This window comes from Fringilla coelebs (genome assembly GCF_963513975.1).
Source record: "Fringilla coelebs genome assembly, chromosome: 6".
Taxonomy (NCBI): domain Eukaryota; kingdom Metazoa; phylum Chordata; class Aves; order Passeriformes; family Fringillidae; genus Fringilla; species Fringilla coelebs.
The window spans coordinates 54663204-54680386 of record NC_140034.1 but is presented as its reverse complement, the minus strand read 5'-3'; the positions used below and the strand labels follow the sequence as shown (position 1 = coordinate 54680386).

General features: G+C 40.5%; 1 protein-coding gene across 1 annotated transcript; it reads left to right on the top strand.

The window, feature by feature from the left end:
• The first annotated feature begins 2833 nt into the window (after window positions 1-2833).
• On the top strand, window positions 2834-16567 carry CAT (catalase). The gene is made up of 13 exons (XM_084208262.1): window positions 2834-3120; window positions 6691-6862; window positions 7747-7857; window positions 9200-9330; window positions 9953-10057; window positions 10393-10518; window positions 10927-11118; window positions 11849-12001; window positions 12118-12256; window positions 13276-13406; window positions 13714-13821; window positions 14365-14451; window positions 14877-16567. The coding sequence occupies exons 1-13, from the start codon at window positions 3055-3057 to the stop codon at window positions 14940-14942; spliced, it is 1587 nt and encodes a 528-aa protein (XP_084064388.1). The 5' UTR covers window positions 2834-3054; the 3' UTR covers window positions 14943-16567.
• The last annotated feature ends 616 nt before the right edge of the window (window positions 16568-17183 follow it).

Here is a 17183-nt window from a genome sequence, read left to right as displayed (position 1 = left end):
GTTATTATTCTTTGTTGCCCTTTCCATGCTTTTTCTGTGCCCTGATGTTTACACCAGGCATGACAGCAGAAGGATGAGTGGAAAAGGTTTCTGAGGTACTGCAAATCTATAAAAATGAGATATTGATAAAGGCCAATTAAAATTTTAGGTCTTGAGAATAGATTCATTATATTATTTCCTAACTGGTCTACATGCAGTAGCTGAATTTGTTTTGTGATGGAAAATATAGTCACTCATATCAATTATACTTTTATTATGTGAGCCTGAACCAGAGCTTTCATGTTTTTCTGACCTAACTCCCTGTGGCTCAGAGTAGAAAACATGTCCAAGCCTCACCTCCAGATGCATAATTTGGATCCTCTGGAAGATACAAGTTTGAGCATCTTTAGCAGAAGGGTCAATAAGCCTCCCAATCCTGTGATAAGTGTTCTCATCAATAACCAGTTTAATTGTGAAGTCAGCGCACTCTCTCTTGTGCTTCTCTTTCCTGATCTCTTATTTTAAAAATCATCTTGTCCCCCATGCTCTGTGCTGGAGTTAAATGCTCTGGCTCTGCAGCAGAGGCAGTCAGAGTATACAGATGTTGTTGTAGGGAGCTTGGGAATATTTGCAACTCTGATTTAATCACAGAGCAAGCAGGGACCAAGGCAGCCAGAGAGGGCTGCTAGATGTAGGATGAAAGCTTGGGGTGCTTGTGGAACTTATTTAGCAAAGCAAGAGGCACTATTGACCTGCTACTCAACTAATTTTAGATCCTCCCCTTGGGTGTAAATCACTGAGCTATGTGTAAACTCTATTTACAGCACAATCGTGTGTGACACTGACCTTGTAGTTTGTGTTTAAACTCACTTTAAATACAACAAAACAAAAATGCTAAGCGCTCTGTCTTTTAATCTCCCCAAATCTTAATTAAGGGCAAAGGGTGGTTTGGATCATGCCTCAGAAAGTCATGTGGCAGCAGAGAACCAGTCTCCCCAGGTAAATAAAGATGATTAATTTGGAATTGTTTGAAGTTTGTTTACTTAATGCAGATATATAACAGAAGGCAAATAAAGTGCTGAAGGAAACAAATATTATCACGATAGGAGGGGGGGAAAGGAAAAAAATGAAGACGCCACAGCCAGCATTTACTGGTTTTTTTTTCCTGAAAAGACATTTTCTGAGACAAAATTAGAGCAAGGTGAGAGACAAAAGTATTTGTGTCACACTGAGCTTTGCCTGTGATCTTTCTTATGAAATGCAGTCACTTGGTTTTAGTTGAGCTGAAGTGCAAACACTGTTTGCAATAGGTGCCACTGGTGTTGCCACCCTCTCTCTCCTGAGTTTTGGTTTGAGGTTTGCATATTTTCTTAGCCAACATTTAATCTCTTGTTTGTTTGTTATGCAGGCGTACATGTGTGATACGTTTTTTTTTTGTATATGTATATGCACATATATCCTTTCCTCTAGCATATAATAAGAAGGGTTCATAGGAAAGGAAAGAAGTTTTTGCAAGTTACTCTTACTTTGGAAGAGATTTGTGACCAGCGAGTTTATCTACACATTGGCCTACTTAAAATTTAAAGTGTTAAACTGTAAAAGAAAAGCAAATATTGACTGTTGATGAAAATGTTCACATTTCCCCCAATTTGCTGGTTAAGCAAACTGAAATAGCAATTATTGTTTTAAAAAAAAAATATGTGGGCAATCCTATTATTAAATCTAGGCGTGGTAGGGTAGGTGTAGTCTGCTGATGGATATTTTATATAAAAATATGAGAAACATAAGCAATCTTCCTTGCCCTTCTTTATGATGTTGGTTATCATGCTGAACCAGAAAAGATTATAAGGCTTCAAGACATGAAAAAAATGTCCCAATAAAGGATGAAGCATAAAAAAAAGGAGCTTGCTGTTCTTAATTCTGCAGAAAAGGAATAGAAGTAATGATGTCCCCTGTATAGTGCAGAGCTGAATTTGGGAGCTTCAGCTCTCTAATCCATAATAACACGTACCAGATAAAGCAATTGTCTACTTGAAATAACAAGTTTGACTGTTCTTTGTATCTATTAAGACAAAGAATGTAGATATAATCTTGCAGATAAGGAGTTTAAGATGGATTATTTGCGTTATTCAAAGGTTTTACCTCAGAAACAGGAAAAATTACTAGATTTTAATCACTCTTATCATCCTTAGTAAGTACATTGGCCCCAAGCAAAGGACCTTCTGCAGTATTATAAAAACTACTTGTGTCATATTTACTTACAGTTTGTAAGTATGACCACATAATTCAGAAGTGGGTGGTTTTTTAAGGTTAAAAATTCCAGTCACCAAATAAATGCTCTTTTGTTGAGTGCATATGACTAAAGTGAACCACCTCTACTCCATTTCAGGCACCAATACAAGAATGAGCCCGTATGTAGTTAGACACTGATGTAATTTCTATAGTTATATAATTCATCTACTTATATACCGGTCGCTTTGACTTTGCAATTTACAAACATTTTTATCACTGCTGAAACAAACCCTGCCTCAGAAACTCTGTAAGTACGTGCTGTTTTCACGGTGGCGAACCTGTAACTTTTTCTGTCACTAAACAACGCCTCCATCACCAGCCGTTTTAGAAATCTCCGGCATCTCAACAATGCGATTACAGCCGAAAAATCCATTCGCAGCTCTATATTGGTAAATTTCCTTCTAATTTCAAAGGAACCCGTCAGCGCCGCCAGCCTCCGCCTCACAGCGTGAGGAGTGGGCGGGGACCTCTCCGCCATGATTGACACACCTTTAGACCAATCAGAACACGCGGAGACGGCTGGCCGCGGTTCTATTGGTCGAGGAGGTAGCGGGGGCGGGCCCAGGCGGGAGCGGGGCTGTATTGGCGGTGCCTCCCGCTACCCGCGGCTGCTGCGGGCGGGACGCGGCGGTGGCGCAGGATCCCCGCGGGCTGACAGCGTGACCGGGCCACGGCCTGGGCTCCCCGCCGCTGCTGCCTCCTCGCCGGGAGCGAACACAGCCCTGCCGCTTCTCTCCCCTCCGCGCCGCCTTTGCTGCCTCGGGGGTCGCCGGAGACCGCAAAATGGCCGACGGGCGGGACGACGCCGCGAACCAGCTGAAGCAGTGGAAGAACCAGCGGGGCTCGCAGGTACCCGCCGGGCACCGCCGCTCCCCGGTACCCCCGTGCCTCGCATCCCCCGGGGAGCCGCAGAGCCCCGCGGGATGCGGCGCTCCGAGCGTCCGGGCGTCCCCTGGGCAGCGGCGGAGGGCGAGGCGCCCTCGCCCCGTCCCGGGCTCGTCCCCACGGCTTGGAGCTGTGCCCGGAACAGCGAGGCACGGAGGGATGGACGCTGCCAGCTGGCCCCGAGCGACAAAGGCGGTCAGCGCTGCCTCGGCCCGGCCGCTCCTTCCAGGCAGCGCCGGGGCTGCGCTGCGCCCCAGCCGCGGGCCCGTGGGCAGGGATGGGGGCGATTTTTTCTGTCTTAAATCAGAAGTTTGCATTTCGGTTTGCTGTCATGGCCGTAGAGACCGGTGCAAATGTGACTAAGGAATAATAGAAAGGATAAAGCACGTTCAGCAGTGTGTGCAGGGCCAGGAGTTGGACTCGGTGATCCTTGTGGCTCCCTTCCAGCTCAGCGTATTCTTCGTGACCAGACCGAAGCGAACTTTTTAGGAAGAAATTCTTCCCTGTGAGAGTGGTGAGACCCTGGCACAGGTTTCCCAGAGAAACCATGGCTGCCCCATCCCTGGAAGTGATCAAGGCCAGGTTGGACGGGGCTTGGAGGAACCTGGGATAGTGGAAGGTGTCCTTGTCCGTGGCAGGGGGTGGATTTCAATGACCTTGAAGATCCCTTTCCAACCCAAACCATTCTCTGATCCTATGACGTGGACTGGGACAAATGGCTGACTGAAATCATAAGGGCATGTAATCAACAGCATGGCACTCAGCCATCTGAAGATGTAGATAGACTCCAAATATTTAGGTTAAGGTGTAAATGTTGCAAGAGTTCACTTCCCTTCATCAAATCGCTGTGACAGTTTCCACGTGTTGTTTCTGACAGGAATGTGTATTTGCTACTAAATACACTTTGTGCTGGTTTTAAGTGGCAATCTTGCAAGATGCAAGTGGATGTCTCAGTTCCCACTGGAGCTGTTAAGTCATCTTAATTTTATTTTTTCTCTTGGTTTTCAAAGGTACAGTGTGAAAACTACCTGATGACTTGTGACTCCATCATATCCTAGTATGTGTCATAATAGTTCCTTTTTTATCCATGAGTAATTCTTTTTGTAGGGATGCTGGCTTTTCTATAGCAAAGCAGCGTTTGAAAAGAGGCCAAGGTTAATTTGGAGATTGGGAGGCAACCCAAAGTCTGTGTTGCATAAGGAGTCATGAGACTTTAAGATAGAAAGTAGGGAGGACTTATGGGAATTTTAAAGTGAGTTGTATGAGGTGCAAAGTATCAGTAATGCCTGGAAGTGTGTACTTTGATGTGTGCTGTTTACCACAGCAGCGACTAAAATTCTGGCTTTCCTTCCCTTCTTTTTGTCATGGCAGGTTAGTGCTGTACTGAAGTACAGATTTCAAAGTTCTTACCTATCAAGGTTTGGGCTGTGTGCAGCTCCCAACCAGATGAAAACACAGGCATCAGACAAACCCAGGTCTAAAAGTAGTATGACAGTTTCTTCTTTAAACTATGCTGTGGGTTTTTTTCCTGTCTGGAACTTACTTTGTATGCCCCACATAACGTTATCCTGAAACTAAAGTGACTATCTCCTTCCACTAAGTAAATTAATATTCTTTATTTCTAGTGTGCACACTAGAAAGTCTGCCTACACAAAGGAAACTGTACAGCCACAAAGCTGTTAATTTTTTTTATAGCCATAATGTCAACAAATTGTGGTTTTAGCAACTAGTTCTGGTGGCCTTAAATATTGGCATTATAGCATAGTCTTGTCTGTAATAAATAAGTAGTGGAAAATATACTGAGAACAATTTCTACTCTGACATATTTCCCTTGATAAGCTATAGATAATCTTTTGATTTAAGCAGATGTTTGTTTGACTTGAAATACGAATTTGGCTTTATCTAAGTTTCCTGTAAGTTTCTGAATGTCACGTTTATGTTTGTAACCAGTTACTTATTGTCTTTTAAAATGTTTGCACAGATTTCAGTGTAGGTGAGGATTCCAGGCATCCCAGAGGAATTGGATTTATGCTTAAAGCTTTATGCTAATGAGGTGGTGAAGGAGGAATAAAGAAGGTGGATATTTTGGGAATTCAAGCCAGCTGCAGTAGTGTGTGTTCCTCATTAGTAGGAACACAGTGGAAATGCACATATCCTGTCAAATGTCTTTTATGTGGTTATTCACGGACTTGAGTGAAACAAAGGTGTCTGGAACTCCCTGTGTTCTCTGTCTCATCCAGAATTCTGGGTGTGGATGTGAATAATTGTTCTTTCCTTGCCTTCATGGGTTGCCTTTTGGGGGGAATAGAGTCTTCTATCAGATGGGAATTTTGCCTGTTTGCAGTAATTAACCCCCTTAAAGCAGAACTTAGGGTAAGAATTGGAACCACGTGCAGTTGCTGTTAGAATAATGAATGCTTTTCTCATCACAAATTGCTTTTTCCTTCTCTCCACCATCCCTTTATATTTATGGAACTTTAAAGGAGGAGAACTAGTCAAGAAGGGCTGAAGGAGTTTGTGCTGATGTGGTTCAGGTGTGTCGATGCTTCAGATAGGATGGTGTGGATAGAGAGCCCATATGGAATTATATCAGTTTAGTGCCAGCTGTGATGGATTTATTGGAATTTGTGACTCTCTTTGAGCTCGCCATGCTGCAAATTTTGTGTTTGTTTTCTTTATTTTTTCCTTTGTCCTTATTTGTTTCCATGTTCTTTTAAGTCCTTTACAAGGCTCCTGGAGTACCATAAATGTACTCCAGGAAAAACTGAGAACTGTGACCATGAGGTCTCTGGAGCTGATGTACCTTTCTCACTGCATTTTCCACAGCACCCAGTAAAACAGGAATATTGCCTTAGAGGAGCATATAACCCCACATGTGATGCAGATGAAGTCTTTTCTACTGGAAGTTTTTAATGAGAAAGTAGAAGTGCTCTCAGTTCTAGTGCAGGTGTTTCTTGAAGTTGTAGGACATTTCCTGGCAGCAGAGCTTCTTAGAGCTTGTGTTAATCTTAGTCCTTGCATGGTGCAGGAGTCTAAAATGATGATTCCTCAGGTGTTCCTACTTCTGTTATTTTCCATAACTCTTCCAGACCAACTCCAATTAAGGAAACCCCATTTTAGTCTGGCTGTAGCTCTTTCCTTATGTCTCTACCCCTGTACTGACATTACCTTCTTCTTCCTCTCCTTTTTCCCTTATTTTCCAACAGCTACTCCTGTTTTAGTTTTTTTTCCCCATCCCATATTTTTCTTGAAGCGAGATCAGTAGTCTTAAGAAGAAACATTTCTGAACCACAGAAAACATTCCTGGATTTTACATTACTTCAACTCTCCTTCTTAAATTGTCCTAAAACTTAGCTCTGTAATTTAGGTAAACATCTGTATGTTCTGTAACTTCCCAGAATCTGAAGTCATTTTGCCACTTCTTGTGGATATGTTCTGTGACTTGTAATGGTTGAACAGTCATGCACACTGTGTGGCTCAGATCCAGAGGGTTTTTAATTTCTGGTGGTGACAGTGGCTTTCTCTTGCTTCCAGAAACCAGATGTCCTGACCACGGGTGCTGGGAACCCCGTTGGGGATAAGCTGAATATCCTGACAGTGGGGCCACGTGGACCTCTACTTGTCCAAGATGTTGTTTTCACTGATGAGATGGCTCACTTTGACAGAGAGAGGATTCCTGAGAGAGTTGTGCATGCAAAAGGAGCAGGTATGTTTAAAATCACATATTTTCTCTGTGTAGAATTCAAGAGCTTTTGAGTAAATGTGTAGATTGTGATGCATAAATTACATTGTTATTTATGATTTAGTGTTACTAGCTATAATAAATCTGTATAAACAACAGTGGTAAGGCCTGGTTTAAAAGAACTCAAAACTTGAAGCACTGAAAAATTGTTTACAAAAATGAGAGAAAATGTGGTTGTAGCCCTTCAATTTTTACTGTATCTGCTGTTGTCCCTGCTTCTTCTGTCTGTTCCTCCCCATCTCTATTTAATATTGTTTGCATGTTACTTAATTAGAGAATTTGGCTTTGTCTTCTAATGTATGTCTGCCAAAGCAAGCTGATAATCTAATATTTAAATTAAAAAAACCACTAAACCTTTAAAAAATTATTATTGATTTTAGTAAGATAGAATTAGTACATTGAGTTTTGTCCTGCGTTGCCCTAGAAGGAGCAAACGTGGGGCTGTATTTAAAATGTGACTGTACATGGGAAAAGTTCCTCTGTGGAGGTGGAAAGGGTTGTGTTGCTTCACCCAGCTTACAGGTGCACCAAAAGTTCTGCAACTCATAGCAGGATTAAAGAAATACCTGCCTTGCTCCCAGATGAATACACAGATCTTGGCAGAAGAGCATCTGCTGCTGCTGGGAGCTGCTAACAGTTAAGGAGGAGAGAATGAGCAAATAGTTTGTGTTAAATGAGCAAATAGTTTGTGTTAAATCAGTTTCGTTTTGTGAAACTAAATGGAGTGTTTAGAGCATTGTTTAAACTGGTGTACTTCCCTTGGACTTTAAGTTGTATGCTAACAACAGACAAGCTGAGAGTGGGAGGAAGGTACCTAGATCTGATATTTTGAACTTGCTGTTCTTCAGGAGCCTTTGGCTATTTTGAAGTCACTCATGATATCACCCAGTACTGCAAGGCAAAAGTGTTTGAGCACATTGGGAAAAGGACTCCGCTTGCCATCCGCTTCTCCACTGTTGGTAAGGCTCTAAATTCACTTTGTCTTCTGCATGTGTGCCCTGAGAGCACTGTTTGCATTGTGGGGCACTTAAGGGTGTCTGCAGTGCTTGATTAATTTCTCTGAAATTCACTTGCATGGAAGACCTTAAGCAGCTTTTGCCCCTTTCTGTCAGAGGTCTCTGGAGACACTTTTCTGTCTGAAATGTGAGAGGGAGGACAGCCCCAGCTGTTTTTTTCTGACAGAAAGCTTGCTTTGTTTCTGGTTGAATCACAATCAACACTTACAAGTTAAATACCTATGATCTCTTATGCTGCAGGAATGTTTTGGGGATGAATGATGTAAACTAAATACTGGGCAAATAAAAATGAACAATCTTCCATAAATAAACTCTTGATTTCTTAAAGATTGGAATGCACAAACTAGCAAAATCTTAAATGCTATTAGTGAAGCTGGTTGCGATCAGTAGCTTGTCTGATAGAAAAATTATAATTCATGATGTGGATGTATTTAAAAGAAAAGAAATCCTAATGAGGATTCAGTTCTGGAAGTATTGGAGAGAAAAAAAGTAGTCCAGCAAGGCTCAGGGAGCTGCAGGCTTTGGCTTACTGGCTGTTTCCAGTCTTAAATCCCTTAGGATTTAAGGTGTCCTGAGTGTTGTACAGGGTAAGGGCATGGGGTTGAGTTTGAAATGTGGACTGCTGCTGGAGCAGCCTGTTGCATCCTTCCCTTCCCTTTGCCTGCCCTGTTTGGACACGTTCCCTCCCTGCTCTTCTGGAATACACAAGGTTTTAACGAGAGAATGAGCGTCCTACTGATTTCATCACAATTCAGCATTAGCTGTTCTGAGCACTTCTGCATCACTTCTGCTCAGGTGTTGTGCTAAGCGCTTGTGCTCTGGTCTGAATTCCCATTGAAAATCCCATCCTGGGTGAAGCTGGAGGAATTAAAAGGATTACTGCTTTTCCAGAGTGTTTTATTAGGCATGCTGGTTAGATTGCTACCTTTCAGATGAGAGCTTTCCCACTGGGATTTGGTGCACAGAAACAATTGTGGGTTTAGATGATTCAGCCTTAAAATCTGATGATGTCTCTCTTAGCGATAATGCAAATTCCACTCTTTATTGGTTCAAGTGGATATACTTGTTTTTTCCTTTTTTTTAACTGTGGCCTGAATGTTTGGTTGGCTTTACACTTGGAAAACTCACAGTGCCTGAAGTACTGTTGAAAATATTCCTACAATTCCTTGGTATAGAAAAGACTGCAATAAACCTTGCCTTTTCAGGATTTTATGGCCTATTTTCAGGTCGTATTTATATGCATTTCCTATCCTAACACTTCTGTGTGTTCATGTATTTCTTCAAGCTGGAGAATCTGGCTCAGCTGACACAGTTCGTGACCCCAGAGGCTTTGCCATGAAGTTCTACACGGAGGATGGGAATTGGGATCTCGTGGGAAACAACACTCCCATCTTCTTTATTCGGGATGCAATGTTGGTGAGTAAGCACAAAAGGTGAGGGTACTTTGTGAGAAAGCCCAAAAGTTCATTCACATCTTGTTTTGGCTTCCCTCAGAAGCAAAAACTTGGTTGTTGGTAAGATTGTCTGAACATTTTTTACTTGGAAAGATGTCCTCAAACAAAAGTAAATAAAGAACAAAAGCTTGGTAACTTACATGGTTTCATACTTTTCACTTAAACTTTTCACTTCAAAGGCTTCTTGCCAGTTCTTTTTATTAAATCTGGAGTTTTTGGTCTTTTGGCATAAGTTTGACAGCAGCTAGCAGAGGGGCTTTCCTTGAGTGCAGGAGTTCTGCACAGATATTTCATAGTATCTCTGTATTCATTTATGAGTCACATAAACACAGATATACAAATCTGAACAGTTTTATCTCTCACCTTATCAACCACAAAATGAAAGCGTTCTTTATCTCTGTTTATTCTAATTGTGAATGCTTGACATTACCCTAATTTTACTGACTGGTCTGTGAATTAATGTGTTTGGCAGGAAGGGTATGGCAGTATAAGATTTTTTTTCAGTGATCTTACAGCTTTGTCTTTTTTTTTTTTTTTTTTTTTTTTCTTCTCTCCTTTTCCTTTTCCACTTCTGGACAAATTAGTTTCCATCCTTCATCCATAGCCAAAAGAGGAATCCTCAGACTCATCTGAAGGATCCAGACATGGTGTGGGACTTCTGGAGTCTTCGCCCTGAGTCTTTGCATCAAGTAAGCTTCTCCCGTGACTTTATTGTATGATTAAAATAATCATGTTATGATAGCAGGTTCTTAACTCTCACTTTTCCATGTTTGATTTTGAACTCTACACAGTCTCTTTTGTACTTTATTTAAATATGATTTTAAATTATTCATACTTACCTATGCTTACAGGAGAGTCAGTTTTATTTCATTAACATTAAAGTATAAATTCCTCAAGGAATTCCTGACAACATTAACGTAGCTCCCAGTGATGCATATTAACATCATAAACAAACTTAGTCTGGAGTGAAGACTTTCTCCGTGATATGCTGAGCCCATTCGTAGTGTTTGATCACTCTCTTCAGGTGTCTTTCCTGTTCAGTGACCGTGGCATTCCCGATGGCTTTCGTCACATGAATGGATATGGATCACACACCTTCAAACTGGTTAATGCTGATGGAAGAGCAGTTTACTGCAAATTCCATGCCAAGGTATTGATTTTTTTTTAAATTGGAACTGTACATCATATTGGATAAAAACCATAAAGATCTGTGACTTTTCAAATTGAATTCAGGCTCAAAGGTGTGTGGAGTCCTTGCTGAGTATCAGTTTCATACCTTTAAACAGTAGGAGAGGTATCTCTGTTCTTCTATTCATTGACTAGACCATAAGAAACTCTTCTTTGGGCATCTGTCTCTTGTTAATGGAGCACTATCAGTGAACTGATTTTTGTCTGGAAGGCAGCTGTTGAATGTACTATAAATCTAAACTAAAGTTACTGGAAGTTAGAACTTGGACAATCTCATTCTTGGATTATAAATCTTGTTAAAATCCATTCTTGATGAATCCTCTCTGCAGTACTTTCTGCATGCTGTAACTGGTGTTTTCATTGCTTTTAGACAGACCAGGGCATCAAAAACCTTTCTGTGGAGGAAGCAGGAAGATTGGCTTCTACTGATCCTGACTATGCCATACGAGACCTTTACAATGCCATTGCCAAGGGGAACTATCCTTCATGGTCCTTCTACATTCAGGTTATGACCTTTGAAGAAGCAGAGAAGTTCCCGTTTAATCCTTTTGATGTGACGAAGGTATGTCTGATAATTCTGAGAATATTCAGTTTCAGGTAGTTTTTTAAAGTGTATTCTTTATTCTAGAGCCAGGAATTCTGGAGATGAAGCTTTAGTTGTGTTATATCTGATGTTACTCTTCCTCAGGGAAATAGGAGTAGGGCTTGATTCCAGGTCTGTAGATCCCATGGCACTTCAGAAGTGTGATCTCAGATCAGAGTCACACCCTGAGCCTTGCTGGTCTCATTTTGTCCCACTTCCAATAGGTGCTCCTAGGAATGCCTCGTTGAAAGATGCCAACATAAACTAGCGTTGCATAAACTCATTTTTACCTCTAACACCATTCTGCCCAAGTGGCTAAAGACCTTTGAACTTAAAAAGTGCAGCTCAGATGGCAAAGAAAAGGCCAGTTAAGCCAGTTAAACATTTTGAAGGAGCTGAAAACATTTGTGCCACCAGTTCCACCCACGCCCTGCTTCCCTAGGCAGCTTTTCAAGGGCCTGCGGGTATTTCGTTCAAGTACTCAAGTGCTGAGATTATGCTGGGATGGTGAAATAAGTTGCATTAATAATCTGTGTTAATTGCAAAAGACTTCTTAAAATAAGACATTCCTCAATGTTTGTTAAGAGAAAAGAAACTCAGTAATGTATTTTCTTAACCTAGACTGAAATCAGGTGAATTCTGCCTGGCAGTTAAGCTGCATAATACTGTAATAATGTTAATTTTACTGGATGTGTGTTGTGTCTTACAGGTTTGGCCTCATGGTGACTACCCTCTCATCCCTGTGGGAAAGCTGGTCTTGAACAGGAATCCTGTCAACTACTTTGCAGAGGTGGAACAGATGGCTTATGACCCTAGCAACATGCCTCCTGGAATTGAGCCCAGCCCTGACAAAATGCTGCAGGTAAGCAGGAGGTGTGACCTGAGGAGCATTGGTTACTTTGCTGCTTATGAAAGCTTTGAGTTGACATGCCCCGGTGTTCTACAAGTGGTGGTTCATGTTTGTGCTCAATGTTTTAGGGACGCCTCTTCTCATATCCTGACACCCACAGACACCGCCTGGGCCCCAACTATCTGCAGATCCCTGTCAACTGTCCCTTCAGAGCCAGGGTGGCCAACTACCAGAGGGATGGGCCAATGACTGTTTCTGACAACCAAGGTAGCCAGGAAAACAGCTTTCAATATAATGATGTTTAGGCATGGGCTGCAGCGTTCCCTTCAGTTCACAAGGGGGCTTAAGATCCCTGCTTATTATCTTTACATACTTGTGTAGAATGCTTGTATATCTTCTCTGTTTAGTCTAATAAAAGGAGACTTGGGATATTTGGATACAAGATGAGGAATTTGTTTAAAAGTATAAAAAGCAAGTGAAGCTTAGGATGTGTTTAAAACTTAATAAAAAGGCCTTTCACAGGAAATCAGTTTGTGAGAGAATACCCACAGTCAGATTTTAGAGACTGACTTGGCTCAGTCCACTTCACTAAACTGCTTTCCTTTCAGATTTCTGAGAGATTGTGAAAGACAAAAGTGAAAATGCCAAGAGTACATCTGTCACTTCCCCTCTACTGTGCAGCTTCTGTTCTGTCAGGGTTTGCCCAATAGTGGCTGTTTTCCACGTGAGAGTAAACAAGGATGTACTTAAGCTGTGGCTCATGCCAAAATATGTCTTCCTCTGGGCTATGAATTCAGGCACTCGCTGAGGGAGAAGAGGGAAATATTTGAAAAACAGGAACTTGAGGACAGCTGCTCTTGTTCCAGAACAGATAATGAATTTATTTTTATGCAGTTCTCTTAGTTCATTAGGTGTTTAAAATATACCCCCTACACAGGGAAGAATTTTAGTACTTCAGATATGTAAATGATTGTATTTTTATGCTGCCTTAAACTTCAACCATGACTATTATTATTGAGAAATATTGTTGTGAGAGTGGCCAGGTTTTCTTATTTTTTAATCAAATCAATATGCCCTGAAAAAAGCTGTGGAAATGCTCTTTGTAGTAGGTGCTGTTAAGTACTGGCTTGAAGGTGTTGACAGAAAAATGCTATCAGCTGTGTTTAATAAAACTAATAGTAACTGAGTAACTGATTTAGATTCCTCCAAGCAAATAACATCCTCTGTCTTCTGATTTACTTGAAAGTGCTGCCATCTGATTGATTTGGGGATTATTTTTTCCTCAGGTGGAGCCCCAAATTATTACCCAAACAGCTTCACTGGTCCTGAGGATCAGCCCCGGTTCAAGGAGAGCCGCATGTTTGCTTCAGGGGATGTGCAGCGCTTCAACAGTGCCAATGAGGACAATGTGACCCAGGTGGGGCTGTGGAAAGGCTTTGTGCTGCTTGGCACACAATGAGGAGTGTATAGGGTGTGTGTTAGTGTGGGTTCTTACAGAATCTAAAATTCAGATTTTGGGCATTGTTAGGTAGAGGCTCTGACTTGTTTTCTTGCTATTAATGTCTGGAGAAGGAGTTGTTGGCACATTTGCCAAAGAAAAATCCTGACAGATTGGCTGCCTTTTAAATGTTTTGAGTATTTTGAGTGTTGCTTGACTAGGAAGTGAAAGCTATTCTTATCCACTTTTGGGACCGTCAAAAGAAACCTTTATTTCCAATGGCCAGGTGCGAGAATTCTACCTCAAAGTGCTGAACGAGGAAGAGCGCCAGAGGCTGTGTAAAAACATTGCAGATCATCTGAAGGATGCCCAGCTCTTCATTCAGAAACGAGCTGTAAGTGCCCTCTTTGGGGTTTATTCCAGGTTTCCTACCAGCCTGGTAACATTGTCATAATGGTTTCTATAAAGGAAGATCAGGAATTCTCTCAAAAGCCTGGACTTTTTCTTACTCAGGAATTATCATGCTTAAATATTTGCCTATTTACACAATATAACATCAATCTATAACATGTTAAAGTAACTTTCTCCTGGGGGGAAGAATGGGATAGTTGTTGAACATGTGTTTAGCTTGGTGTTCCAAAAGTCAGATGACTGCCAGAGTAAGGTTTTGCTCTAAACAAGGAGAAGGCAGTGAGGGCCAAGGAGGGATTGGATCCTTATCCTTCCTAGGGAAACTTTGTTTAAATTGGGAATGAGCTCTATGTGGCATAACAGAAATCGTGTTTGAAGATGTTCATATCTTGTTTAAAAGCGATCAGAATTAAACTTTTCTTCTTTGTGATACCTACTGCTTGTAGCCAGAAAGTGTGGTAAAGAATCCTCTTGAAATAGAAGAAAAAAATTCTTGTTGCCTTTTCTGTTTTGTCTTCCTGTGCAGGTGAAAAACTTCACTGATGTTCATCCTAATTATGGAGCCTGTATCCAGGCTTTGCTGGACAAATACAATGCTGAGGGTGGGAAAAAGGTACAGTAATAACTTTTGTAGCTGCATTTTGACTGGCTGTGAGTTATTTTGGCTTCTCTTGTAAATCCAATGACATGAGAAATAAGTCTTGATCCCCATTTGAGCTAAAGGCCAGAAGTCAGTGCTTGTAGAATTGCAAAATAAGAAAACATCACTAATAACAATTAAATGTTGATTAACTGGTGATGTACAAAGACTTTGTTTCAGTTGAGGTTTGTAGGGTTTCTGGAAGGTCACTGTACATGATATAAAATGTGTTCAGATTGGTTACCCACCCTTCAAGATGGTAAGGAAACATTGTCACAAGCCTTTCCTGGGCTCAGTGCTTGCTCCAAAAAGCAAGATCTCAGTTGATTCAGTTTTTTCTTGTAGTTCTTCACTTTAAATGGATCTTGCTCTGAGTTTTTCTGTTGCTTTATTTTCAGGATGTAATTAGAACATACACACAGTCCACAACTCGTATGTCTGTCAAGGAAAGATCCAACCTGTAAATCTGCAGAGATCTGCTCTGAATTTTGCATCCTTCCAGCTGCACAAGAACCTGTCCAATGCTTTAATGAATGTAGCAGACTTGGGCTCAAGCACAGGAGTGTTTTACAGGTGTGATTTACTGAGCTCTCAAGTGCTGTCTGTACTGGAAACCAGGTAACACAAGCTCCAATCCTAGTGCCTTTCAACACTAGTGCTTTACTGCTTGATAACAACTTAGGGGATTTTGAAACAACTCATAGTTAAGAAATTGTCTTGATTTCTAGGAGCAAACAGAAATTTAATCAAAATACTGCTTCATTTTTTTTGTTGTAAAACTTTCTTGGCTAAATCACACAGTAGAATTTCTATAAGGGCGCTGTGATTGGCCTCATGGAGAAACTGCTTGAAAATTTGATGCTGTTCAATATTTCTTATAAAATAACTATCTCTGTATTTGTAAACACATCTTTTGAATTTCATTTTTGGCCTTCCAGAAGTAAAATGATACCCAGTACCTTGAGTAAAATGTTGGTATGTCTCCTTCCTTATGATAGAGACAAAGCTAACTGCAAAACTTAATCTAAATACAATTCAGTTTTATTCCAAATATATATTTAAGATAATCTTTGCTTACTAATGCTGTGTTGGGATATAACTGACATAAGGGAGGTAGCAAAGGATATTTTCATATTCCATGCACTGTTCAACTAAATTGATTACACCTTACAGCCCTTTCCAGAGGTAGGAGAGTAAATTGTTCTTTCTAATCTGTAAGAATTTAAATAGAAAAATATTAACATGCCAAATGTTTGAGAAATAAGCCTTCTAATGCATTAATATTGAAATTCAAGATCAAGAACTTTCAAAACCATTTCCGGTGGTTGCTGAAATTCTTATTTTAATGCAATAATCTGTTGTTGCTATTCCTTGATCAAGCCAGGGCTAATTTTCAGGGTGATCTTTAAGGCATCATGTTTGTATGAATGTAAATATCTAGCAAATATGTCTAAAATCTGATTTGATGTATGTTGTAATGTTACCCAGCATCTGCAGTTTAGTTAAATTGTGCAAAAAAACTTGGGACCCCAGTTATGTGATAATTATTGTCCAAGCTAAATGCAAAGCATTTCAGAGCTCAGCTACTGCTCTTAACTCAGGCAAATGTAAAAAATTCAAATCATAGCAGTTTGGGGGTGATTTGTCAATAATCACTGCATTTCTTGGTCTGCCTTGAGTTGTATTTTGACTAGGATTACTTTGTGATTTAAGTGTGAATTCCCAGGAATGGTGGCAGGTAAAGAAGAGTAGATACTAAATGCTGTTCTGTTAAATTTTGGAGAATGTTACTTGCTCTGCAGTTCATTTATCTACCAACCTCTTGTGAAAAATCACCTGGGGTAGAAGTGCAGTAACATAATATGAACTGATAACCTACTGTATTCTAGGATTCCATTGGCTTTTTACCTGATCAAGCATGTGGGATTATCAGGCATGATGACTGGGTGGGAATATTTTGTGCTGGAGAGAATCCTGACAAGTTTTGGAAGAGAGTAAACAAGGCCTGATCCTCTAATTTTGGTTGTGTCTGCTAAGTGATTTATATTGTTGTCTTCTTTTATTTCTGAAATAAATGGAATGAAAAATCTCTTGGCAACATGTTTTCTGTGCAAATGTCTTCAAATACTTTGTGTTAATCCAGGAAGTTCATAACATCCCTTCATCTGTTTTTCTGGAGGTGGTGCAGAAGCTGTAGGTTGGATGTACTTTTTGCAGCTGCCTTTGTTTTAAAAACTCACGTTTCACCTCCACAGTTGTGTTTAAATGACTTAAATAACCTGTGTTCTATGGTAAACTGGCTGTGACAAGTGTTGTACAGAAAACTTAAGCTTTTCCCAAAGCTGTGAAGAGCACTAGGCAACTCTGGAAGAATAATAATGTTATTTCTCCAAATAAATAAGACAATAAATCCATTTACAGCTCCTTATTTTGAGAGTAAAGAGACTGTTGACATGACAGAACAGCAGTTTTGTTTTGTTTTTGTATTCAATTAGAATCAAACATTCCTTTGCTAGGTTGTTGTGATATGATTTCAGTGATTTCTCTAAAGCAGAATTGCTCAACATTTTCTTATTACTGTTTTATTTTAGATGCCTATCTTGAGCAGTGGATTTGGGAATGAATTTGAAACTAATGTTTGGGAAATTACAGCTTCTCCAGCAGTACCTCTTCTTTTAATGGACCTCTATTCCTAGGTTGTTTTC